This window comes from Zeus faber (genome assembly GCF_960531495.2).
Source record: "Zeus faber genome assembly, chromosome: 20".
Taxonomy (NCBI): Eukaryota; Metazoa; Chordata; class Actinopteri; order Zeiformes; family Zeidae; genus Zeus; species Zeus faber.
Genome location: NC_137207.1, coordinates 26,014,845 through 26,039,865, shown reverse-complemented (window position 1 = coordinate 26,039,865; position 25,021 = coordinate 26,014,845). Strand labels below are relative to the sequence as shown.

The 25,021-nt window shown below is 44.5% G+C and overlaps 4 protein-coding genes across 4 annotated transcripts in view; 2 read left to right on the top strand and 2 right to left on the bottom strand.

Moving 5' to 3' along the window:
- Positions 1-299: 299 nt before the first annotated feature.
- On the top strand, positions 300-2,809 carry LOC307246094 (DELTA-stichotoxin-Hcr4a-like). Its single transcript, XM_080021895.1, has 3 exons — positions 300-391; positions 1,291-1,417; positions 2,238-2,809. The coding sequence occupies exons 2-3, from the start codon at positions 1,314-1,316 to the stop codon at positions 2,683-2,685; spliced, it is 552 nt and encodes a 183-aa protein (XP_079878021.1). The 5' UTR covers positions 300-391; positions 1,291-1,313; the 3' UTR covers positions 2,686-2,809.
- A 51-nt stretch (positions 2,810-2,860) lies between these two features.
- Positions 2,861-4,804, bottom strand: LOC307245678 (endonuclease domain-containing 1 protein-like; the record flags this gene model as incomplete). The annotated part of the gene is made up of 2 exons (XM_080021325.1): positions 2,861-4,014; positions 4,523-4,804. The coding sequence occupies 2 exons, from the start codon at positions 4,802-4,804 to the stop codon at positions 3,403-3,405; spliced, it is 894 nt and encodes a 297-aa protein (XP_079877451.1). The 3' UTR covers positions 2,861-3,402.
- A 2,092-nt stretch (positions 4,805-6,896) lies between these two features.
- LOC307245386 (UDP-glucuronosyltransferase 2A3-like) lies at positions 6,897-8,611 on the top strand. Its single transcript, XM_080020947.1, has one exon. It carries the CDS (start codon positions 6,950-6,952, stop codon positions 8,495-8,497), a length of 1,548 nt encoding a protein of 515 aa, XP_079877073.1. The 5' UTR covers positions 6,897-6,949; the 3' UTR covers positions 8,498-8,611.
- A 9,370-nt stretch (positions 8,612-17,981) lies between these two features.
- LOC307245930 (receptor activity-modifying protein 1) overlaps positions 17,982-25,021 on the bottom strand; it is a 9,215-nt gene continuing 2,175 nt past the window's right edge. The window contains exons 3-5 of the mRNA XM_080021673.1: positions 23,640-23,756; positions 22,434-22,584; positions 17,982-18,240 (exon numbers count right to left, since the gene is read on the bottom strand). Of these exons, the coding sequence (XP_079877799.1) occupies positions 17,997-18,240; positions 22,434-22,584; positions 23,640-23,756 (512 nt within the window). The 3' untranslated portion in view covers positions 17,982-17,996. The remainder of the gene's footprint in view (positions 18,241-22,433; positions 22,585-23,639; positions 23,757-25,021) is intronic.

Below are 25,021 nucleotides of genomic sequence, written 5' to 3'. Positions count from 1 at the left end.
TATTTGTCTTTTTTTTTAAGTGGGTCCCCCGAAAAAAAAAATAATGTGTAGAACAATGTTTCGAGAAGATTCTGATTAAATAAACACTTGTTGTGTTCAGTGGCATCACCCCAAGAACCACATTGCTTCCTTTGTTTCTCTGTGTGCATGGTGCCGCTCCCTGCATACCTCGGTGGAAGGAGGGATGACAGAGGTGAGACGGATGGAGAGAGACAGAGAGAGAGTGGGAAGGTGGGTGTGGGTGCGGCTGCGCTCTCACGGGTGGGGACACTTCTAGGGAGGGACCCTGGTGTCGCACATTCCACCTGTGGAGGCAGGCCCCGAGGAAAGGTGAAGCCGCTGATTCATACCTTGCACCGCCCGGGTGTCGAGCGCACGGTCACACAGACAGGTAAGCCTGCTTGTTTCCACCTTTCAAACTTTGGCTTTGACTCCAGCGATCCATCTGCAAACAAATAAAAATACAGTGTTCTTGTATTCAATGGTATTGCGTATGCACATGTCTTATGTCGTGTTCTGTGAGAGAAAATGCAGATGATCAATGCTTTGAATGGTGTTGAATATGTGTTATATGAGACGATGGCCTTTTAGTATCTTACGTAGCTTTTTAAAATGCACTGTCCTGGGTTTCAATGGCTCTTCCAGAGCTCACACTGAAGAGACTGTTCTTTATCTGTAATACTGTATCCTACCTTGTGTGGGGATAAGGATAACCCCGGGGCCGCTTGACAGAGTATCGTGGTTTGTTTATATCACAGTAGGATTATATCTGGGACCGGAGTTGGACTGTTAAATCATTGTATGAGAGAAACACCCGGGGATGTGATGGAGGGGCACAGTCTTGCGAATGACACCTGACCAATGGTACACAACCTCTCATTTGGTATAAAACCCTCTTCGGTAGAAGCGAGGGCAGACTGACCAGCGTCGTTGTTTTAAAGTATACCTGTAGTATTTCTGAAGCATATCTTTCTCTTTATTCTGCAGAACAAATATCTTTAACACTCTCAGTTTGTTTTCCTGTAGAGAACAGGTTAACCTCACTGACCACGCAGCGAGAACTCTCCAACAGTTCTTGGCATTTGCGCTTCAGTGAACTGCACCACTGTAGAACTGACTCATTGAGGGTTTTCACGTCGATTAATCGCGTTTATCCAGAAGTTCGATGCCCCGCTGTCCCTCAGTAAGATTTACAATCGACAGCACCTGGGTTTCGCATGCATCACGTATCCAAGTGTCATAAGTGTGTCAGTGACGGTGTGACGCTGTCCTTGTCGCCCTGCCGCGCAGCGGTGGAGCCAACGCGTAACACCATGAGTGAATCAGCGGAGGACGTGGCAGCCAACCTCAAAAGCCGAAGGAACGTCACCATCGAGATCACCAACCTCACCAATAACTACTGCCTGGTAAACCCCAGGTACGTATGGGCGGGGCGCGAGGAGACTACAGCTCCACTGTCTGAATGTATGTGACTGGATAGTGATTCAAAAAAGGGCAGTAGTGATATTAATCTCTTTTGACAAAGCTTAAAGGTTGTAAGCGTTTGCCTTATTCAAATATCAGTTCCCATCATTTATAAGATAATTGCTATAATAAACGCTTTACTGTTGAGAAACGTACCACTCTGCTGCAGCTTCTCGCTGTGCTTCAATGCAGTCCGATGGGGCAAATGATTAAGCCTTAAAGAAATGTTAGATGAAAATGGAAAAGTCATAGTATACAGTATATGTTATACCAAAACAAATGGCCAGAAACCATGCATCTGATCAGGATTGTATTGATTATTTGGCTTTTGCAACTTTACTTTGCTTCTAAAAGACTCTGTGGGCTACATCTGCATCTACATAAGAGACTAGAAACAGGAAGTTGCGTGGCTTCCAACTGACAACCTGCTTTACCAGTAGGCCACAATACATCCAATGTTACATTTTGGATGTAATGCAGCAGTTATACAAATAGTTACAAAAAGTTATTATTATTATTATTATTATTATTATTATTATTATTATTATTATTATTATTTGTATTATTTGTATTATTTGTATTATTATTACAGAACATAGTTCTAATAAACATCTTTAATCATCAAGAATAATGAAGAAACTGAATGTCCATACATTTGATCTCCATACATGGAAATATATTTGTGTTAATGGCATGAGGGATATGTTGTTAATGACTTGCGTCGTCCATAAGAACCTCCTTACCTGCTGCGTTCCTTACCTGCTTGCTTAAAGGGTTTTCTTGGAGAGCGGCACCACCCACATCCCACCGCAGCCCACCGTGCGGGGGCTCAAAACGGAGGTGTGCAACTTCAGCAAAACCAGCGGTCAGGCGAGCGGTGCCGTGGGCATCCTGACCTACGACCTCTTTCAGAGGCATAGTAACGACTCCATGGAGAGACTGGCCATCATGTTCTCCGTGCCCTTCGACTACAACTTGTACAAGAATTGGCACGCTGTCGGCATCTACGACAAGGGCACTGAGTGCGACCAGGCCCTGTACGAAGAGATGTACAACAGCAAGGAGGAGACCAATTTCAAGCGCATGGCGTCCGACGGCTCCGGCATCACCCACAAGGGCACACAGCTGGACATCAAGGCCACCATGTCCCCCATGGGCAGGTCCATCATGAAGGTGGAAGTCTGGGACAAGCTCTTCTCAATCCCCACTCACCAGTACTAGTGAGAGTCCCACCGCTGAGAGTGATGATCTGACGCCGACATAATCCCTGTGTTTACACTCTCATGTATGTTCTGAACCGTGGTGCACCACTCTTTTAATTCACAGAATAAAATCCTGACAAAACTCTCCCAACCGGACTTGTTTCGTGTGTCGTTTTAATAACAAGTAGCTCAAAGTTCCAAGAGATGCAACAGGAAAAACAACTTGAATGGTTTATCCTAAAAAGGAACTGAGTGGGTTGTCATTGCTGTCTTTAAAACAAACAAACAAAAATACAATTGACTCAAAACATTTTAGAATGCATTTTTCCCCCCCCATTTTTCCCCAAATAAGTGACAAACAAACTGCTTTATTTTCCACGCTGAACTGAAATGTCATTAGTGAATCCCTCTTGTGGCTTGAAATGAGAAGGTGCAATGCGAGGGTGCCACCTAGCGGTGCAAAGAGGTTGATGCATTCGGCCGTTTCAGTACATGCAAAAACATTGAATAAATATTTACGTATCCTTCTCGCACAAATAAAACAAACAAACAAACACACAAACAAACAAAAAACAAACAAATTCACACGTCATTTAAATTCCCCATTTGAGCGTTCATGTTAAAATGTTCATCGTCAAATCACCAGCAGATGCATTTTATATCTACGAAGCTCCAATTAAAAGTAGTTCAACATTCGTGGTATCCAGTCCACCACAGGCCACAGTCCAACTGGTGTCTACTTGCATTGCTCATAGAAAACGCTGATGGGGGCCTGAGACCGCTCTTTCAGATACATCTCCAGCGTCGCGAGAGGCATTTTCCTCACGTCGTACCCCCTGAACTGCTCTTTGGCCTTCTTGTCGACCGGCACTATCTCCTCTGTGCTGTTTTGGTCGTTGCGTCCGATAGCAGCGTAGGTGGGAAAGCGCTCCTTCAGCCGCTGGGGAAGGGTGTTGTTGTACTCGGGGCAGCAGTACGCCGACCACAGATACTCCGGCACCGCTACGCGATGGTCCTTCAGCCAGCGCTCGTCCTTCCGGTAGGGGATGATCCCTGTGACGATGTAGGCCCGTCCGAGGCAGTAGGCCGCCAGGGTTTTGTTGACCGACTGCTCCAGGGACTGCCAGGGCCCGTCGTTGGAGCCCGCCTTCTGCGGGACCACGTTGGTCAGGGTGAAGGTGGCAGAGCGGTCGGTGTGGTTGCGGTGGTGAAGGCTGGGGTTAAGGTGACCACGGGAGTAGGAGGAGTTGATGTAGTCCAGCTGCACCGCTTGGCTCTCCACCACATTCTGGTCCTGAGGGCCCGGGGGAAAGACCATCATGTTGCCGTCAGCTTTGGGGTAGGCCAACTGTTGAGGGACACAGTGCAAACAGGAAGTTTCCATTCATCCATGCATCCAGCTTTATTTATAGCCACTGTAGACAAGGCAATGCTATTCCGCTATTGACCCACTGCAGACCTGTCGTTTGCATGTGTCGCACTTTGAGAGCGGCACGGTTCTCTTTTACTGAGAATCATTTCCTTGTTCTATCTTGTGTGAGTGTTTACTGTGCAGATATCTTGCACAACAGATTGGATTCGCAGCATTCTTCGCTGAGCAGTTGAGCTCCAATTTTACTGCCATTTTACTAATTTTTCCCATTAAAAATGTCCTCCTTAATACGCAAGTAAAACAATATTCTTCAAAAACAGACAATGCAAAAATGCAAAAGCAAAGTCCGTTGTCAAGGAACATTGTATTTCCTTGAGGGATCAAATTAAATACATCTTGGGACATGACATGACACTGGCGATTTTCCAAGGTGTCGGGTCCAAGGCCATCACCAACAATTTGCCAAGAATCGAATTGCCCTTACCTGCGGCTCAAACTTCCAGTTGGGAGACGGCCTTTTCCCAGTTGGGACCGTGTACACATAGGCCGAAAACCACGGCGCCCGGCGTGGGCGGCTGTACAGCGAAGCGTAGCGGTACCGGTTGTCGTAGCGCTGGCAGATGGGCGTTCCAGCCAGGCCTTTGGGCGGCCAGGACCTGTAGAAGACCCCCAGGCAGGGGGCGAAATCCCCCACATCGGCCCGACACACCCAGCCGCTGCCCGCGAGGGCCACAGCCGCCAGCCACAGGGCGGAGGAGGGCGCCATGTCGCGCGGTCGGAGCAGAGGACACTCCGAATGGAAAGGGCCCTCACGAGTGGGTGGGTGAGAGTCGCCGGGTGGAACCACGGAGTCTGAGACGACATGACTGTGATGGGGGCGAGGTTCTCCTTTGAGAAGCACGTGACCTCGGAGCAAAAGAGGAAGAGGCCTGTGCTCAGTGCAGACGTGCTGCTTTCCATTTGATCAAGCGGCAAAACAACAGCTTTACTTCCTCCCACTTTGATGTACTCATGGGAGGTTTTATCCAACCGCAAAAAATAAGAGAAATGTGACTTTGGTTCAAGGTGTGTGTGTGTGTGTGTGTGTGTGTGTGTGTGTGTGTGTGTGTGTGTGTGTGTGTGTTTAAGCATGTGTCTTTGTGTTTGCAAAATAATGTGTGTGTGATTGTAATTGTGTGTTTTAGTGGTATTTTTGTCTGTGTGCAAGTGTGTGTGTCTATTACTGTGACTCCTGATGTGTGATTGCATGTGTAAAAGAATCATTGTGTAGTCATAATTGTGCTTATGTGTGTGTGTGTGTGTGTGTCTGTCTGTATGTGTGTCTGTGTGTGTGTGTGCGCGCGTGTGTGTGTGTGTGTGTGTGTGTGTGTGTGTGTGTGTGTGTGTGTGTGTGTGTGTGTGTGTGTATGTGTGAGTGTGTGTGTGTCTACGACGGTGGGTGGGCGGTACAGGCTCGGGTTTGTTTGTTTTATCAATCTCTCCTCCCCCTCCGTTAGAGTCCATGTCCCACTGCGCAACCACACACACACACACACACCCACACACACACACACACACACACACACACACACACACACACACATCTGCAGTCCATTCTGCAACGCCCCCATTATGTAACAGAACACTATTGCGAAGTCAAAAAACTCAGTGGACTGCTCAGCGTGTAGAGGTAGGCCGCACAGCCGCACCGCTTCACAGCTTCACAGCTTCACAGCTTCACAGCTTCCTTAAAGATCTCACGGTTGCACTTAATGTTCCATTTTTCATTTTGCACTAAAGCAATTTGGTTGGGTTGGTCATGTTGCTTATGCTGTTTTTCCACCAAAACTAGTGCGTAAATGCAAAAAAATCCTGCATAAAATATGCGATTGACTCCTTTTCCATTGCCAGCAGACAGGTATGCCTTTGGTTGTTTTTTTTCCTGTGTGTCATGTTGGACATCATGAATGCGGCGGAAAAGGGGCAGAGGGGTGAAAAGGGGAGGGCTGAGAGCCCCTTGCCGGTCAGGCCGCCTCGCCGCGCATTGTGCCGCTGCCGAAGGACCGGGCCTGATGTGCGGGGAGCCGGCCTGATCGGCAAGCGGCTGTCCGCCGCAGGCTGCCGGTGCGGGCGCCCGGTCTTCACACTGTATCCCCTACATCGCCTGAATGGGTTACGAAATGATGGAATGATACGCGGATATTCCCGTCTATTTGCGCGGCAACCTCCGGAACGTCAGCGCGTCGCATCGCGGCTTGAACGGGGCCAAATAAGCGTGTGGACTGCAGAGTAATTTGTCCCGGGACTGAACGCCGGGTGTAACCTTTCCCACTTGGGACAAAAGCCAGATGTGAGCGGGCGTTAGTGAGTTCTCTGTAGGAAAAAGGTATTTGAGTGCTCTGTTTCCGGTTACAGCAGTTTGCTTTTTTGAATATAGTGCATCCGTGTGTGAACAGGCACACCTTGTCGGTTGTCCCAATGTGCCAGCAAGCTCTTACTGTTTTTTGGGAGATATAGCGAAAGATATTTCCTCTGAAGGAAATATTAGGTAGCTTAGAGCCTGAATATATGTTTATTTTTCGTGTGAATTCCTTCCATTTAACAATGTTTTGTACGGAGCAGGATGATCTTCATCACTGCTTACGCTAACTTAACTTCGCTGTCTGTTGAAACTTGGCTTTTTTGTTCATGCAAAGGCATTGCTAACAGCTTATCGTCATTTAAACTTCTTTATCGACCAGCATGCACAATTTTATGTATATTATAAATGACTTCAAGCAGAAAATAAGGTCTTGAAGGGAACCGTTAGCATGGCAGATCATTTGAAAAGGCCCTGAACCTGAATCTTATTTTGGTTTCTCCTCACAGTTGAACTATGGGTAGCATCGTGGGACTAATCTCTGTGCTGCAGGTTGTGGCTGTCGTCCTCCTGATGGGACCAAATGTTCAGGGTGGTAAAATTCTGGTGTTCCCAGTGGACGGCAGCCACTGGGTCAACATGGACCTAATGATCCAGAACCTGCATGCCAGGGGTCATGAGGTCACCGTGGTCCGTACAGCCACAAGCTGGTACATCAAACGGGAGGCAACGCACTATCGCTCCATTACTGTCACCCTGCCCAAAGCCATAAGCATCGAAGAGCAGGACTTTTTTGTCAATTTCTTGGTGAAGATGCTGCAGATCCAGAAGGAAGGACCGTCTCTGATGGCCTTTCTGTCCTTCCAGTGGGAGATGCTGACAACGCTGTCAAATATCCACCTGCAGGCCAGCCAGTTAGGGGTGGAACTGCTGGGGAACAAAGCCTTGATGCAGGACCTCCAGGATGCGCAGTACGACGTGGTCCTCTTGGATCCGGGATTGCCGGTGGGGGTTCTAGTGGCCCACAAGCTCAAGCTGCCCACTGTTTATAACGTGAGGTGGATCACCAGCGGAGAGGGCCATTTTGTGGTCGCTCCTTCTCCGGTATCTTATGTTCCCACCGCCGGATGTGCGGTGACAGACAAGATGACCTTCTCGCAAAGGGTCAAGAACATGTTCCATTACTTCCTGAACATTGCCATCGATAGATTTATTGTGAGCCCTCACTATGACAGACTGGTAGAGCGCTACTTTGAACCAGACGTGAACTTTTATCATCTCTTACAGGCGGCGGACATCTGGCTCATGAGAGTGGATTTTGTCTTTGAGTTCCCCAGGCCCACCATGCCAAACATTGTCTATGTCGGCGGTTTCCAGTGTAAAGAGTCGGAGCCTCTAGTGCCGGAGCTGGAGGAGTTTGTTCAAAGCTCTGGGGAGCACGGAGTGATCATAATGTCGCTTGGGACGTTGGTCGCAGGGCTTCCCGTGGAGATCACCTCCGAAATCGCTGCCGCCTTTGCCCAGCTGCCTCAGAAGGTCATATGGAGGCACCCGGGCGAGCGACCAGTCAATTTGGGTAACAACACCATGCTCGTTAAATGGCTCCCCCAAAATGACCTCCTGGGCCACCCCAAGGTCAAAGCCTTCATATCCCACGGCGGAACGAACAGTGTGTACGAGGCCATCTACCACGGAGTGCCGATCATAGGCCTGCCGCTGCTGTTCGACCAGTTCGAGAATCTCCTGAGGCTGGAGGTGCGAGGGGCCGCCAAGACCCTGGACGTCACCAAACTCACGAGACTGAACTTCCTCGAAGCGACGCGGGAGGTGCTCTACAACACCTCCTACAGGAATAGCATGGAGCATCTCTCGCGGCTCCATCGCGACAAGCCGATGCATTCTCTGGAAACGGCCATCTTCTGGATTGAGTTTGTCATGAGGCACCAAGGAGCTGCTCACTTGCGCACTGAGTCCTACAAGATGCCCTGGTACTCCTACCACTCCCTGGACGTGATGTTGCTGCTGCTAGCTCTGCTGCTGATACTGGCAGCGATGGCAGTTCTATCAATGTACTGTCTTTGGTTTATACTGTGCAGAAAACGCAAAGACAAGCAGGAGTAGGGTCATATACTTAAAACATGCGTTGCATTTTGCTATAATTTTGTAATTTACAAAATCAAAACAATCTAGTTTTGTCATTGTATTTGTGGAAAAAAAATAAAAATTTTAAAAGTACCATTGCATATATTTCTCATCCTCTGCCGGAGTAGACCGCTGATATCTGCTGATATCTGCTGATATCTGCTGATATCTGCTGATATCTACAATTTTTTTTTTGCATCAGCAAAAAATGTCTTTTCTCTTTGTCTAATAATGGAGCAGTGCACAGGCTACACAGTCACAACGACGTCAAATCTTTGAATACGGCAAAGTTTTTTTATCTGCGTAATAACAAAGGACATTCCTGGATATATTAAACATTCTTTTCGCAGATCCATCCGTAGTGGGCGTCGCATGAGCCGTCCATCCAGGAGCTGAGGTCTGTTTCGTCGGTGTCCAGGTGTCCACAGTCTTCTCCTTGAGGGTTAGAAAGCTTCCAGTCGTCAGGCTCGGCCCCCGTGTCTGCCCTGCTGAGCCAGAACCTGAACAGGGCCAAAAACACAAAACTGCTTTGGAAGTTTGCAATAGCGACAGTAAGGGAGTTTTATTTGGAAAAACTGAGGTTTGGTCAGAGTTTCCGGCCTCAACGGCAAGTAATCACAGTGTAGTTGGACAGGTAGCAGTTATTATGAGACACATAAGTTCCAAATTACTTTGGCAAAACAGATATTCCCCATTTCAGAGAAGGTTCAGCAAACCCGTTGGAGGTTGAGGCGAGAAAATAAATTCGAGGTAAATATTTCAGCCCGATATTGGTCTTTCCCCATCACCCTAACCCCATGAAAATATGTGGTGACACCCTGGCATACTGTGATTTATGAAGTACGTTTTTCTTCTCCCTTAAACTTGCATTGGCTCAAATATGAGAATCCTGCAACACCGTTTGTTGCATTTTTAATGTCGTTTTCAAGTTACATTTGATAAAAAAAAAAAAAAAGAATCAGCCCGTTCTAATAGTGGAGGTCGGCAGAATGAAGGCCACAGTCGTTACCCCATCTGACGCACTACCGGTTCCCATAGGCAGTGTGAGCTGGGCCCCCCGGTGTTCCCCATCGGTCCCACCTCCCCCTCAGAACTCCCAGAACTTACTGCAGCTCCGGCGTGACCGGGCTGCCATCCACCCACAGCCACCGTCCCTCCGTCTCAGCGTCGGACATTCCTATCCACACCCTGCTTTTATCCCAGTTTAGCACCCTGCCGCCGGCGGAGATAAAGGCCTGCGGGAGGGGGAGAAAGAAGGCATCAGGTGAGGTGACGTCCTGAACAGTTTATGGCCCTGAGAACAAGTTTTGCTTCCCGATACCATATCCAGACACTATGTACGCTGCTGACTCTGAAACCAAATATAGCATATCTGCAGAGTAGGATCTCTTTATGAAGTATATCTGGCATATTCAAATAGTTTGAACGGGGTTATTTCGCGGTGATTGTAGTAGACATCCAATTCGACAAGTTTTACAATTGAATGATGATTGTGTGATTGTCTGACCCCTGAACTTCTGCCCGCGATCACGAGAGATTAGCGGCGTTCAGATTACAAAGCGGTTCCAAAGGTTCGGTATCAAATCGGGTCAAAGTTTTAATGATTTGCCAAGCGTTTGGGAGTGGCGACCCGGCGCAACTCCCGAGCAGGGAGTCATGCCGGGACGCATCGGGTTTTGACACGTCGGTGAACGACGTCGATGATCCGAAGGGTCTCACCGTGTTGGGTTGTGTTGATGGTTTTGTTGGGGCTTAGCAGGGACTATTCCAACACAAATGACAATTAAGGGGGTCATCCCTATGTTCCCTCAAAGCATCAGGCAGTATGGTTGAGGGACCATAGGACCTACATTTGTGTTGAGGGAACATAGACATCCCCAAAAAAGGTAATCGCACTGACCGGCATTTATCACTGTGATATTTTGGTCTTTTGTCGTAGTACCTGCTCTTGTTTGCTGTTGACGACGACCAGGTCTCCGCCCTGCGTCTGGCACCAGGCCCGGCTGGCCGTCCAGGGCAGCATCCGGGAGGAGAAGTAGTAGCACTTGGTCAGAAACGGCGTCCAGCCGCTCTGGCAGGTCTTGCAAATCCGCTCTGTGAGGAGGACGGATTAGGGAAGAAGACGTCACGGTGAAGCCCTGTCCCGTCCATTTACCCACCCACTTATGAAGAGATTAAAACCACCCAGTTTAATCTCTTCCTAAGAGGCGGATATGTTGAAAATTAAGTCTTATCCTCAAACCACGACAAAATACACATGAATATTTATGAGGGTGAGAGGGGTTAAAGAAATGCACCAGGGAAGGCTGCAGATTGACTAAGGCCCCTCGGAGTAGAATGCTCAGTGGTTTAATTGGAGACATAAGAAAATTTTGCAAAGCCCTAAATCTAGAATCATTCATTGCATGATAGAAACAGAGCATGGAACATGGATGGAGTTCTGGCATACCTTCTGTCTCCTGGCTGACAACAGGGCAGTAGAGGTCCAGGGAGCGGTAGGCCTGGTTCACGGCTCGCATGTCCTCCAACATGGAGTCCACCTCCTCCCTCCTGCTCCCCTCTCTCCCGGCTGCATCCCGTCGCTCCTGCTCCAGCAAATAGCTCAGGTTCTCCGCCTCCTCCTGAAGCCTGGCCACGGTCTCTTGGAGGAGCTCGTCGTCTCCCGACGCCCCCTCGCAGTCGGCCCTGGGAGAGTCGCGGGCCTCGAGCCTCCCCGTCAGGTTCTGGATTTCTCCGCCGTACCTGCCATTGAGTTCAGCCAGTTCGCGGTTGCTCCTCCTGGCAATGAGCAGTTCTACCCGCAGGAAGCGCTCGGTTGCGGTGAGGTTCCGGTTCTCCCCCTCCAGCTCCGTCTGGGCGTCCTTCAGGGAGGCCACGGATCGAGAAACGTTCCGGTTCTGGATCTCCAGCTCCGCGGTGTAGTGGACCAGCCGCCGGTGGTCTTGTCGGATCTTCTCCACGGTGGACGTTAGGTTTGTGATGGTCTCCTGAAGCTGTGCCCGCTCTGAGGCTAGGCCGTGGTTTGCTGAGGTGCGGCGGGTGAAGCTCCTGTTGAGGTGTTGGGTCTGCTCCACCAGCCGGGCGTTGTGCTCCCTCAGCTTCCGCCCCTCTGCCCGCAGCTCCTGGTTCTCCTCGGTGGAGCGGAGGTAGCGGTCGCTGATGTTCTGGTAGTCAGACAGCAGGTTGTTCCACTCCAGTTTGTTCGCTGATTCGTGGTAATCTAGAAGGACACGGCACTCATCCACACTTTTGCTCTGATAAGAAAATATGTTTGTTTTTTGTTTTTTTCTAGGTAGTATTTTAATTTTGAGGATGTCGCCCAAATTGCATTATTTCTTGTTATATAACCCAACCCTTCCCTATATAATAATATAGGGTTAGGCTAACCCAAACCCTAACCCCGTACAACTAATATTCTCTTCTAATATCATCATCTGAATTTCATTATTTATTATATTTATTATTTTTGAGGTCAATATCACAATAGATATTTTATTTGAATTTTTTTTCTGTAGAGGTCGCCAATATTGTTTGTACTGTGAGGTTGATTTACTATTTACAACAAATATTTTGGACAAAAATACCAGTCATTTACCAAAAAAGACAAAAGAAATGCAAAAAAAGAAAAGTGACAAACATCCCTAATTGCAGCCAATGTTTTAAATAAAAATATAAAATAACACGTTTGATTAGAAATACTGGTTGTAATTAGTGATGTTTATCACGTTTTTGATGCTGTTTTTGGAATTAGACAATCCCTTGAGTTTCCTCAGTGAATTCTGGAGCGCTCACACAAGACGGCCAGAGCGACGGAGCCCACGAGCGCCACTGCACAGAGTGAGGAGAGAACGACGACGCCGGAGTTTCTGCCACCCGTCGCTGGCTTCCGGCTGCTTTGGCAACCAGACGCTGGAAGACAAAACAAAAATAACATCTAATAATGTCCATCGCAATAGTAAAAATGTCAGCATCTGAGTAAATTTAATGGATTAACTATCTACTGGGAATAGCTTTTCTGTGACTTCCGAACAAACAAACTATGATGTCATCACAAATAACAGTAAATGTAGGAATTTGAGTCAAGTAGTTATCGTGTGAATATGTGAACCTGAGACGTGAATCATTTCTGTTGGCAAAGTTCAGATACAAATACTTGTGACCTCAATTATTAATTGTACGTCATCACATAAAAAGGGTGGAGTGGTTCTCGACCTGGGGTCCGGGGACCACCACAAGGGCCCGGGGGGTCCTCGGCAAAAGCTATTTAATAGTTAAAGGTTGACGTTATTTGATTTCTGAGACGTTAGAAGATAAGGTTTCACCGCTATCTCTCCGACTAGAGCGTAGACGTGTGCAAAAGTTGGGACAACGGCAATAAAATGATAAAAACCTCCCCCGATTGGCATCCCAGGGACGAACTGATCAAGTGGGCTCCGTGGTCTAATGCGGGTCAAACTGAGGGGCCCTGGTGTGAAACGGGTTGAGAATGAACAAACTAGTCGATTTTTAAGATATATACTGTATATAGAGAGATATAATTCCAACATGAATCTTATCAATCTTAAAAAAAACAATAAAAAAAACAAAAAATGAAGGACAACAACAATACACCGATATTTGATCCCAATCTGGATCCCTCACCTGCGTGCGGCTCCCGCTTCGCCGGGTGGATCGGGTTCGAACCAGATGACCGGTTGTCGGAGCAGGGGACCCGCTGCTGCCCGACCATTTTATCTGGAGACGAAAAAGACCCTTCAGCCGAAAAGACAAGGACGAGCAGGAGATCAAAGCTCACGGAGACGGCCAATGGGAACCCAGGGGCCCGAAGCGGCCAGAGATCCCGAGATACAGTCAGCGTCCAGTGTCTGGGTTCTATCCAAACCAGGGGCCTCCAAGCCACAGGCCCAGGGGCCACATCTGAACCTTTCAGGCACTGTTGTTTTTTTTTCTCCCGCTCCACATTAATCCCGCTCCACTTTGCTGCGGGAGTTATGGTTAGTGATGAAACTACAACTTTTACTACTATTTAATGTGACCAATCGAAATTCCAGCAACCTCAATATCGCTTTTCTGAATATCTGCAACTTTAATTTTTGGATCTGAATTTGTAAACATTGAAAAAAAAACAAAAAACATTTGAAACAAGTTTCTGAAATTGAAGAACTCTCATTTGAATTTCAATGTGGTGAATTCAAAACAAATTGATTCAGATTCCTTGTTTTAAAGGTGAAATATTTCAATGCACATGTACATTTAAGAAAAAATACAATGGCTTGAAAACATATTGAAAACATTATCACAACACGATATAATCACTGATACCTCATCACCACATGATAATTATTATTTCATTATTATTTCCCTTTATTCAAACAGATAAAGTCTCATTGCAACATCTTTATTTGTTCACACTTGTTCACATGCACATACACACATCCTGTACACAAGACAACATGAATACATGCTTATATAATAAAAAAAAAAAATATATATATATATATTATTATTATTATTATTATTATTATTGTTATTATTATTATTATTGTAATCTTCATTTGTCACCTTTCATGCACGACATGCAACTCAAAATGCATTTCATAAAAATAGGTAAATATAATACTCTACTCAGATTTGGGTCAATTGAGACTTTTTTTCTTTTTGATATCGTTCTTCAGCTAATTATTTATCTTGAATTATTGGTGTTGAATTCACTTGATTCCCAAATAATTCTCACCGGTGGACTTGCTCTCGGCCCGATATCATCTGTCTTGAAAGAAAAGCGACGTTTAGGACTGACCTGGAGCAAACGATTGTCGTTTTAAATCCTCCACATGCGCTCGGTCTGATCAAACTGGATCACCGAACGAATCCTTTGATTTTGGCTGATTGTGGGGAGGTGAGTTGAGGTGGAGAACAGTGTTGTTGGCTGCTGCTTCCTCTCCTTTGTAACTTGATGACATCCACTCTGTCCCCACAGTGTCTCCCTTATCTGGGACATGGGAGGCCCCCTGAGCGGAGCCCCTTCTGACCTGTGTTCCCTAATCTGCCCCCCAACAGTGGACTTTAAGGACAATTAGGAGGTTCCTGTTCCACATCTAGAAAGATAGATGGATGGATGGATGGATGGATGGATGGATGGATAGATTGATAGACAGATAGATAGATAGATAGATAGATAGATAGATAGATAGATAGATAGATAGATAGATAGATAGATAGATAGATAGATAGATAGATAGATAGATAGACGGACAGATGGATGGATAGATGGATAGATATGTATCTATACTAAATATAATGAAAAATTATTTAAAAAGAAGAAGAATAAAATAGAAAATAAAAGTACGAGTGACCCCAAAAAAATGAACCGGAAATCTTTGGTCACAGGCGGAAACTAATGAAATAAACGGTGAAGAAGAAAAGAAAAACAATCAACTCAATTATAAAATATAAATATCGACCGTAAAAAAAAAAAGGACGGTCAAAAAAACAAACTAATTTCATTGGCAACAAACCTCCAAAATGAACAGAAAACGCAGCACGCCTCCCGTGGTTGTAATCCCACGGTGAGCCTGCAGGGGGCGAGGTGTCCAGATCTGTGCCTGCTCACTGATAGGAATGGGATGCAAGGAATTTGTAGCAGGCAATAAAAAACAAACTTCAGAGGTAAAGAATAAAAGCTTTAAAGCCAGGTCAGAAGACGCCTCAACACACAGACACAGATGCCTGACATTCCCACGGATGCTCACACTTTATTGAAGAGAACCGTTACAAGAACGGGTGAAAATTTGACATTTGATAATGAAAACAAAATGCATTTAAAATGGAAACGACCGCTTGCGACCTGTTGGACCGCTTAAGAAGGGCTTTTTGCCAGTGATATCAAATGTGAGTGAGAAAAAGTTTTTTTTTCGGAGATAAGGGAGAACGGGGGCCATCCGGGAAGGTTGCGCTTCTCCCACCTGGAAAACAATGGATCCCAGTTCAACAACCTCCTCTCAGTGTGTGTGTGTGTGTGTGTGTGTGTGTGTGTGTGTGTGTGTGTGTTAAGAAACAGCTGTGTTCTTAAAGTAGCGTGTTTCACAGCTCACACTCACAAAAAAACGAAATCTTGAGCGATGACGCTCATCAAAATCAAGTTGTGGATAGAAATGATCTTGTAATAACGCAATAATCTTACGGTCAGAAACATCTTTATGCTTTCCGTTGATACGATCTCAAATTTTAAGGTCTTTTATTACATTTTTAAAATTTAAACAGCACTTTTTACAGCAAGACTCCAGCGTAGCTTCGGCGGTGCTCAGTAAACTGTCGATATGGATGAACAAAAGAACAAAACAAAAAAATACCCCGCAGCCCCTCAAGTGGCCACGAAAAACACCCAAAAATAAATGGACCAGACATTTTTTTTCCAGGCAAGAGGAAAAGAGGAAGCCAAAGAGAAGGTTCATGGATGTGCTGAGGGAGGACATGCATGCGGGTGGTGTCAGGGAGGAAGATGCACAGAACGCAAGGTGTTGGAGGCAGATGATCCGCGGTGGCGACCCCTAACGGGAGCAGCCCAAAGAAGAAGACCACCTGGCTTATTACAGAAGGTATTGCAGTGTTATTGCACATATATTATGAGACATGCACATTTGTAGTGTAATCCGCCCCACAGGGACCATCTGATGGATTACCACTTTAAGTGTGAGTCCCACAGCCCCCGGGACTTCCTCTGCTTCACGCCTGGGTCTGGAGCTTTATTATCCTCCGTCCCATTCAGTGTAAATGAGATGCTCTGCTTATCTGCAGCGTCTTCAAAGCCCGGCAGGAGGAACACACACACACACACACACACACACACACACACACACACACACACACGGGGTGATTGTCGGTTGCCTTTAATTGAAGATGAAATTCACATATTCTCAGAAAATGACAGACAATTCAAACAGTGATTTACTGGTAAATAAATAGAGTGAAATGGAAAAAGGACGATTTAACACAGGTTTAAATGGAACTCAAATAACACACAGGGCTGGAAGAGGAGTCGCTAAACGGGTTCATGGGTTCGATCACAGCAGATACGTCATCCTAAGTCCCGGAGGAGGTCTGAGTCACAGTTTTAGCCCAAAAGACTCCCATGAAGGCAGAGGGGGAAGGTCAGACACCCTGAGAGGGCCCCGCCCGGAAGGGGGGCCCAGGCTCCAGCGGAGCGGGAGGTGCACGGTGGGCAGGTCTACAGCAGATACCACCGTAAAAACAGTAATAACAGTAATAAGAGTAATAAAAGTTACAACAGTTATAACATTAATAACAATAATAACAGTTATAACAGTGATAACAGTAATTACAGTAATAACAGATACAACAGTAATAACAGTAATAAGAGTTACAACAGTTATAACATTAATAACAATAATAACAGTAATAACAGTTATAACAGTTATAACAGTAATAACATTAATAACAGTAATAAGAGTTACAACAGTTATAACATTAATAATAACAGTAATAACAGTAATAAGAGTTACCACAGTTATAACATTAATAACAATAATAACAGTAATAACAGTTATAAGAGTTATAACAGTAATAAGTCATACAAAATAAAAACGCCACGGATCATTCATCGGAATAAAGTCGTGATAATGTGACGATAGAATTAGGCAAGAGTAAAACAAGGAGATCAATTCAAACTGCTCACTGCTCGTTAAAGTGAATACGTTTCATTACACTTTCTTTGGGTCCAAAATGGCCCAAAAAATATTTCCATGGCGTTAAATATTTACCTATGAGTTTCCTCTGTTCTTCTTTTTTAATGAAAAATTTGGGAAAACTCACTTAAAGAGCTGGGATTCCCAAACTGGGGTCTGCTTCCCCCTAGGGGTCATAGAAGGAAAAGTATTATATTATATCATATGTATTTTTGTCTTGTTTTTATTATTTTGCGTGTCTAAATATTTTTGCTTGAAATAATATTTGTAAAACAATGAAAAATATATAGAATAAAATTTTATTCGCTAAACTTTTTTCAAGCCATACTTGACACTTCTTTCTCCGTTTAACTTCAACGGTGAACCACGCAGCAGTTTATTAGTCAGATAAAGTGTATGCAAATTTTTATTTTTACTTTGAGGGGTCCTCAAAACCAGCTTCACACCGAGCCTGACAAACGACGCCATCAAACGGGAAGTGCGCTCGGTCCTAAGGCGGCGCGGCGCGTTCAAATTTAGGATTTGCGTTTGAAACCTGATGCAGTTCGTCCCACGGCCACTAGAGGGGGGGGGATACGACACTTAGGTGTTTATTGGGTGTGAAGCAGGCTTCAGGCCGGCCGGCCCTTTGGGGACCTCAGCTCCGCTATCGCTAATCAAACGCCTCCATCTCTCTTTCAAATTTTCCGGGCGAATTCCCCAAATCCGGCGCAAACGGATTCCGCCGGATTTGGGGAATTCGCCCGGAAAATTTGCGCACGGTGGAGGTTGCCGCCTCACTCCCGGACGTTGCTCTTCCACACCACCAGGAACACCAGGACGGGGATGAGGCTGACGGGGACCAGGGTGAGGACCACCACCACGCCCTGCGGGGCGTCCGGCAGCATCTCCACCTCCGAGCAGTTCCCGAAGTACTGCGAGTGCACGCTGACGAAGAAGTCCTGCACGGTGGGGTTGGGGTAGTAGCACCTTAGTCCGGCACAAAGACTCTCCAGGCACAGCGTCATGTCGTTGTACGGTCTGCGGCGAAAGGAAAAGACAAAACCAGCAAAACTAAGTAGTTGCCATCGTCATATCCCGACGTTTCTCAATTCAACAAGAGTAATTTCACGGAACAAATTCAGTCTCATACAGAAATGACATCTTTAAATTCATCTTTGACTATAGTGCTTGTGGTGGTGGATTCAATATAAGCAAAAGAAATGGTTGCATGACTTCCAAACAATGCGAATGTAAAAAACAAACAAACAAACAAACAGCAACAAAAACACTTGTTGACAACCCTAGATTCATTTAAAGCGATCAGCGACCCCTAATGGACGTGGTAGGAACTACACCAACATCGTCACTTGTAATGTAAAAGTATGTGATGTACTGTATACAAATAAATATGTAAAACAAAATATACATGTGAAAATCAAAATACGAATATATATATATATATATATTTAGGAATATAAAAACATGATATATTATACATTTATTCATTTATTAAAATAATATAAATAAGAGTGATCGCAACTACATTTAATTTGTAATGTAACTAATGACAATATATAACTATATTGTATAACAATATAACTTAATATTATAAAATATATTAAATTATAATATATTATAAAACTAGAAGGAAAATTGGGGACGCGCTGTAGTTGGGGGGCGGGACAGGAAAGGCATGAACAAAAACAAGCAGAACAAATGGCCGCTCGAGCCGTTGCAGGACAGCAGGCTCAATGAGCGCGTCCAGCTCCTGGTGTCAAGTAGTGCTGGTGCGTCTGTCTGGGCTGTACTGCTTATTCACTTCATCATGTGTGTAAAGCTCATTTCTAACCCTCCATACAGTATGCACCTTCAAAGTCGACGATTGCAATCCTCCGTAAAACGAAAATAATAATAATGATGATAATAATAATAATAATAATAATAATAATAATAAGTGGATACGAGCTAACATCAACGAAGTGACGCTAAGAACCTGTTTTAATTGAGCCTTAACAGGACACATATCATTATTTTCCGTCTGCAGAGTCAAAGAGCGGATGGACCACCTGCCAACGCTGCCCAGGTTAGAGGAAGCGGAAGAGCCAGTGTTTGGTTTGTCCGTTACGGGCCACTGTAGAAACATGGCGGTGCAACATGGCGGCCTCCGTGGAAGAGGCCCCGCCCCCCCTGTGTCGATATCAGCGGCTCATTCTGAGGTAAAAGAAAACCCACAAAGTTTTGTGTCTTCGCGGGATTATACACAAATCAAAACACAATTATATTCCATTTCTGCCACGTCTGCTCCGTTAGACGCGAGGCGCTGGAACTTGAGGTCGTAGCTTCACGAGCCCAGTCGTCATTGCTCGCGATCGTTTCAAAACCCATCGCACACACGGTCACGGTGTCATAGCCTTTCTCATTCTCTGTCATTTTGGGAAGAATTTACACATTTTAAACCGTAAACATTCCGTCTAATTAGTTATTTGTTAGTCTAGTTAATCAAGTCGAACTGTAAAAACTTTTTTTTCCCTCAGCCCCATTGAAGACGGTGAGTTTTTGTTGTGATATTTGCCGCTTTTTGTCAATTTATATAACAGGAAAAGTGTGTGTGTGTGTGTGTGTGTGCGTGTGTGTGCGTGCGTGTGTGTGTGTGTCGGTGTGCGTCGGCTTGTGTTCCTACGCGTTAAAAATCTCCCCCGGCGTTCCCTCCTTTGTCTTGAGAAGCCCTCCGCCGGGCCCCCGAGGCGACGGAGGGAAGTTTTGGGGAAGTGCGGTCGTCGGGAGCACGCTCAGATAATGGCCCCTCTCTTCCCCTCGCCGCGTAAACACACGTCTGCCGCCGTCTGTCACGCTACACGCCCACGGGCTGGCTCACACAGGAAGCGCTCCCGCCGCAGTTCTCGCTCTCGCTCTCGCTCTCGCTCTCGCTAACGTTCTGATAAAATTCCGCTTTTCTCAGCACAAGGGGCCCCCCGCGGCGATAACGGTTGCCCAGTTGCCCCGGGCAACCAGAATCGGGGCCACCGACAAGCATCTCACGTGCCATGATAAGTGGTGGTGTCCCGCCTGGTGTTTAGGATCTGATGAGCGTGCAAGCCAGAGATGATGTGGTCACATGGGGAGAAAAATACGTCTTCAGTTAAATGATTGATAATTGCGTTGTTTAGCTTAAAAAACCTGCAATCTGCAATCAAGTTAATATCAGTTGACATTCTTTATGTATTTCTTAATATCACTTTCTTATTACTAAAATATGGATTCTAATAGAATTATCACCAAATCATAATATTATTACAATTTAGCAACCATTTCGTCAGTCTTATAAAATCAATGTAATTATTTCATTATATCACTGTCATTTATTTATTGATGTATTCAATTATTATTAATAATACGATTTTTTTTCACTTCAGTCATACAAAAATATGGATTATTACAGATTATTGTATTATACAATGATTATATAGGAGCTTCATCGCTCAATAATAAAATGATTACAATAATATTTTAATCATTTTATAATGTTGGCATATAGTTCTATATATATATATATATATATATATAGCAACCATTTCGTCAGCCTTGGCTAACAACAGCTGATGCATGGTTGCCAACTTGGCAACCTATTAAAAAAAAAAAGTTCAGAACGTGAGCATCAGGCCCTGGAGGAGACTTTTGAAATGATCCTTCTTTCACTTACTTGAGTGTATTTTTCATTGGAGTCAAAGCTGCTCCTTTAAAAAAAAAAAGAAAATTAGAGGCTCCTTCCCAAAAACCACAGCTCAGGTAGAAGCTGTGTTTGTGGTCTGGCTAAAGTAGGGGTTCTCAACTGGTGGTTCCCGGTCCAAAAACGGCATCGCGGCTCCGCCTCTGTTCGACCGCAGGCGTATATGTACGTCTTATTTATTAAAAAATGATTCCATATATTTTGTGTACATTATATTTAGTATACTGTTTTCTAATGCTGTGCTTTTACTTTGAAACACCATTTCCAACTACAATCGAAAATGAATAAATAAAAATAAATTATATAAAAAAAAAATGTGATACTGTACAGTTGTTAACTGGGTGAAGTTAAAAATGTGAAAGCGGATCTTTACAGCTTGTCACTAAACTCACACGCGTTCCAGGTCAAAGCTGAATAAAACTTTGCGGATTCCTTGTGAAATTCACGCGGAATTTTGCTCTTTTTTTTAGAATTTTAAAACGCGCTGAGGGAGGTTTTTTTTCCCTCTGGCGTCGCGTTTTCCTCCGTCTCAGCCCACGTTGGCTCCGTTTCTCTGGTGAATCTTTGATCAATTTGGATGGACGTTGAGGACAGGGCAGGGCAGAACTTTTCAACATAGCTCAACACAGTTGAGTCGCGAGCGAAATGTGCGTTGATGATCACGTTCTCTATCTCAAAACGAGGCCAGCTGTTCACAAAAGAGTGTCTCAAATAAGACCAAACGATACCTTTCTGTTAATTCATCAGGAATTTGTGTTTCTTCAGGCAATAATATTTCCAAAATAAAATAAAAAAGCTGAATTCAGTCTGGGAAAAATAGTAAAATAATATTTTTTTATTATGATGGATATGAATACAATCATTTATAATTTTATTGATGAAGTTATTATTATATTATATTATTATTATATTATGTTATTATTACTTTTGAAATAAATATTGATATGACTTTCTTCAAACTAAAATATGTACATTATAGATGGTTATATTATATGATAAGACAGGATCATTACAATTCAGCAACCGTTTTGTCAGCCATGGCAACCAACAGCTGATGCAGGGTTGCAGAGTACGGCGACCACTTGTAAAAGTTGCCGCCGGGGACGGAGGCGTTTCCGATAAAGGTCAAAGGTCAGTGGGAATGCAGGGGTGGGGACACTCGGGGGCGGCTCCAGCCCTGCACTGGTCAGCTGGTTCCGCTCGTCAGTTGGACTTTCTGTTTCGACACCGATCCGCCAAATCCACGCGGTTGACCGAAAACCCCGGAGAGGATTTTTAATTTCTGAAGCCGGATTGTTTCAACATCCTCCACGTTCCAGATCCATTTAAATGAACGTTAACTTTTATGAACCGTTTTCTCTCACTCACACACCCTCACACTGTCAATGTGTGTGTGTGTGTGTGTGTGTGTGTGTGTGTGTGCCTGAGTTTTCTATTCACAAAATCAACCAGACGTTAATTGAAATGTACCTGTTGCCCGTTCACCTGTAAATTGAAACGTTACCCGATGGTGTCTTTGAGGGAGCACCAGTTCTCGGCGCTGATGGTGCTCATCTCCTTGTGGAAGGTTTTTCCGCATAACAGGTGGCTGTAGGCCACCAGCTGGGCGTCGCAGGACATGTTAGTGTAGTAGTCCTGCTGGTCCTGGAAATTCTCTGGAAAGAACCAAAACATTTTTCAAACACCAGTTCGGGTTGATCACAATGGATCCGGAGTGTGGAGGATGTTGAAACAACCCGGGTCGGAAAGTAGAATTCCACTCTGGGATTTGGAGTCGACCATGTGGATAATCAGCATCAATCCAGCGCAGTCAGCTGATTAATGCACGGAGGAAGGGAAAACATGGAAACTGGACTTCCTTTACTTTCTGGACATTTCTCTCAATGTATGACCCAAATCTTCAATGCGTATAGTATAATATTTACAATTTTTTTTAATGCACTTTTCTTGTTTTCTTTTTTTAGTTGTTATTATGATCTCTCTGAGTTACATGTCAAGTATGAAAACGGCAATAACCTTAACAATAACCTTCAAAATTAAGGTTATTGTTAAGACCTTTTGGAATCGTGTGTGTGTGTGTGTGTGTGTGTGTGTGTGTGTGGGCGTGTGTGTGTGTGGGCGTGTGTGTGTGGGCGTGTGTGTGTGTCTGTGTGTGTGTGTGTGTGTGACAGAGAGAGAGATATTGTGTATGTATTTGTAAGTCAGTAATATCTATGTATGTATGTATTAAAGTACGTTTGTCTGTATGTATATATGTATGTAGTATACATGTATGTATAAAGAATTAAGAAGAATTTAGAATTAATATGTATGTATGTATGTATGTATGTATGCATGTATTACATTTACATTTAGTCATTGATCAGACGCTTTTATCCAAAGCGACTTACAATTGTTCAAAAACCGACGGACGCAGCCATCAGGAGCAATGAGGGGTTAAGTGTCTTGCTCAAGGACACTACAGCATGCTAGCAGGAGGAGCCTGGGATCCAACCAGCAACCTTTAGATCACTAGACCACCAGCTCTACCGCCTGAGCTACCATCCCCGTGTATCCCCATGTATGTATGTACAGTATGTATATATGTATGTATATATGTATGTATGTATATATGTATGTATGTATGTATGTATGTATGAATGCATGTATGTATATATGTATGCATGTATACATGGAATCGTAACTATTTGGGGTCTATTCAGCGTCTCACCGTTGTCCTCCGTGGTGACGTTGACTTGACCGTTGCTCAGCTGCTCCAGTTCTCCCTCCAGACGGTTCAGATCCTCAGCGTATGAGGCCGACGTCGCGTTGGGAGGCTTCAAAATACCTGAAATAAATAAAAAACTATTGAAATAAATTGTGTATTTTCTGATGCCATGCACCGTCTGCTTTATAGACTCTCACGTGACAAAACTCAATCAGAATCAGTTTAATACACCGAATGCATTTTCACATACTGTATGAGGAATTTGTCGTGGTGAAGATTGCTGCATTGCTGAACAGAGATTTTGCATCAAAAGAAAGCAGTTTGAGAAAATATGCCAAATTTTCAAAGAAAAATGGCTAAATTAAAAAATCCAAACAGCTCCAAATCCAAATATACAGAAGACCGCGATACGGTATCTGGCACCAAGACGTTAGCAGCAGATCCTTTAAGTCCTGCAAATTGGAGGTGGGGCCCCCATGGATCGGGCTTGTTGTTCCAGCACATCCATCGGCTCCATGGGATCAGACCCTGACCCCGCCCATCCGCACGTTGTAGAATTAAATGTGATTCATCAGACCTCCACCTTCTTCCATTGCTCCGTGGTCCAGTGGAGACGCTCACTTGTCCATTGTAGGAGCTTTCAGGGGTGGACAGGGGTCAGCGTGGACACTGTGAGCTCCCATACGCAGCAAGCTGCCATGCACTGTGTGTTCTACACCTTTCTATCACAGCAACATTCACCAGTGTTTCAACACTTTGTGCTACAGTAGTTCTTCTGTGGCATCGAACCAGACAGACTAGACTTCACTCCCCACGTGCATCAATGAGCCTTGGGCCCATGACCCTGTCGCCTGTTCACCGCACGTCCTTCCTTGGACACTTTTGGTAGTAACCACTGCAGAGCGGGAACAGCCACAAGACCTGTGCTTGTGGAGATGCTCTGACCCAGTCGTCCAGCATCACAATGTGCTCCTTGTCAAAGTGGCTCAGATCCTTACGCTGCTACAACACATCAACTTCAACAACTGACTGATATAATAATAATATATAACACTATATATATATAATAATAATATATAACACTATATATATAATTATATATAACAGTATATTTATATATATATATATAAAATATGTAACATTATATTTGATAAATATATATAACAGTATATATATAATGATATATAACAGTAGATATATAATAATAATATATAACAGTATATATATAATGATATATAACAGTATATATATATATATATATATATATATATATATATATCAACGTAATAATATATCCCACTCACTTTACCTGTCACTGGTTTTAATGTTGCGGCTGATCGTTATAAATTATAATATACTGTAAATTCATAATGACTGCAGTGCAG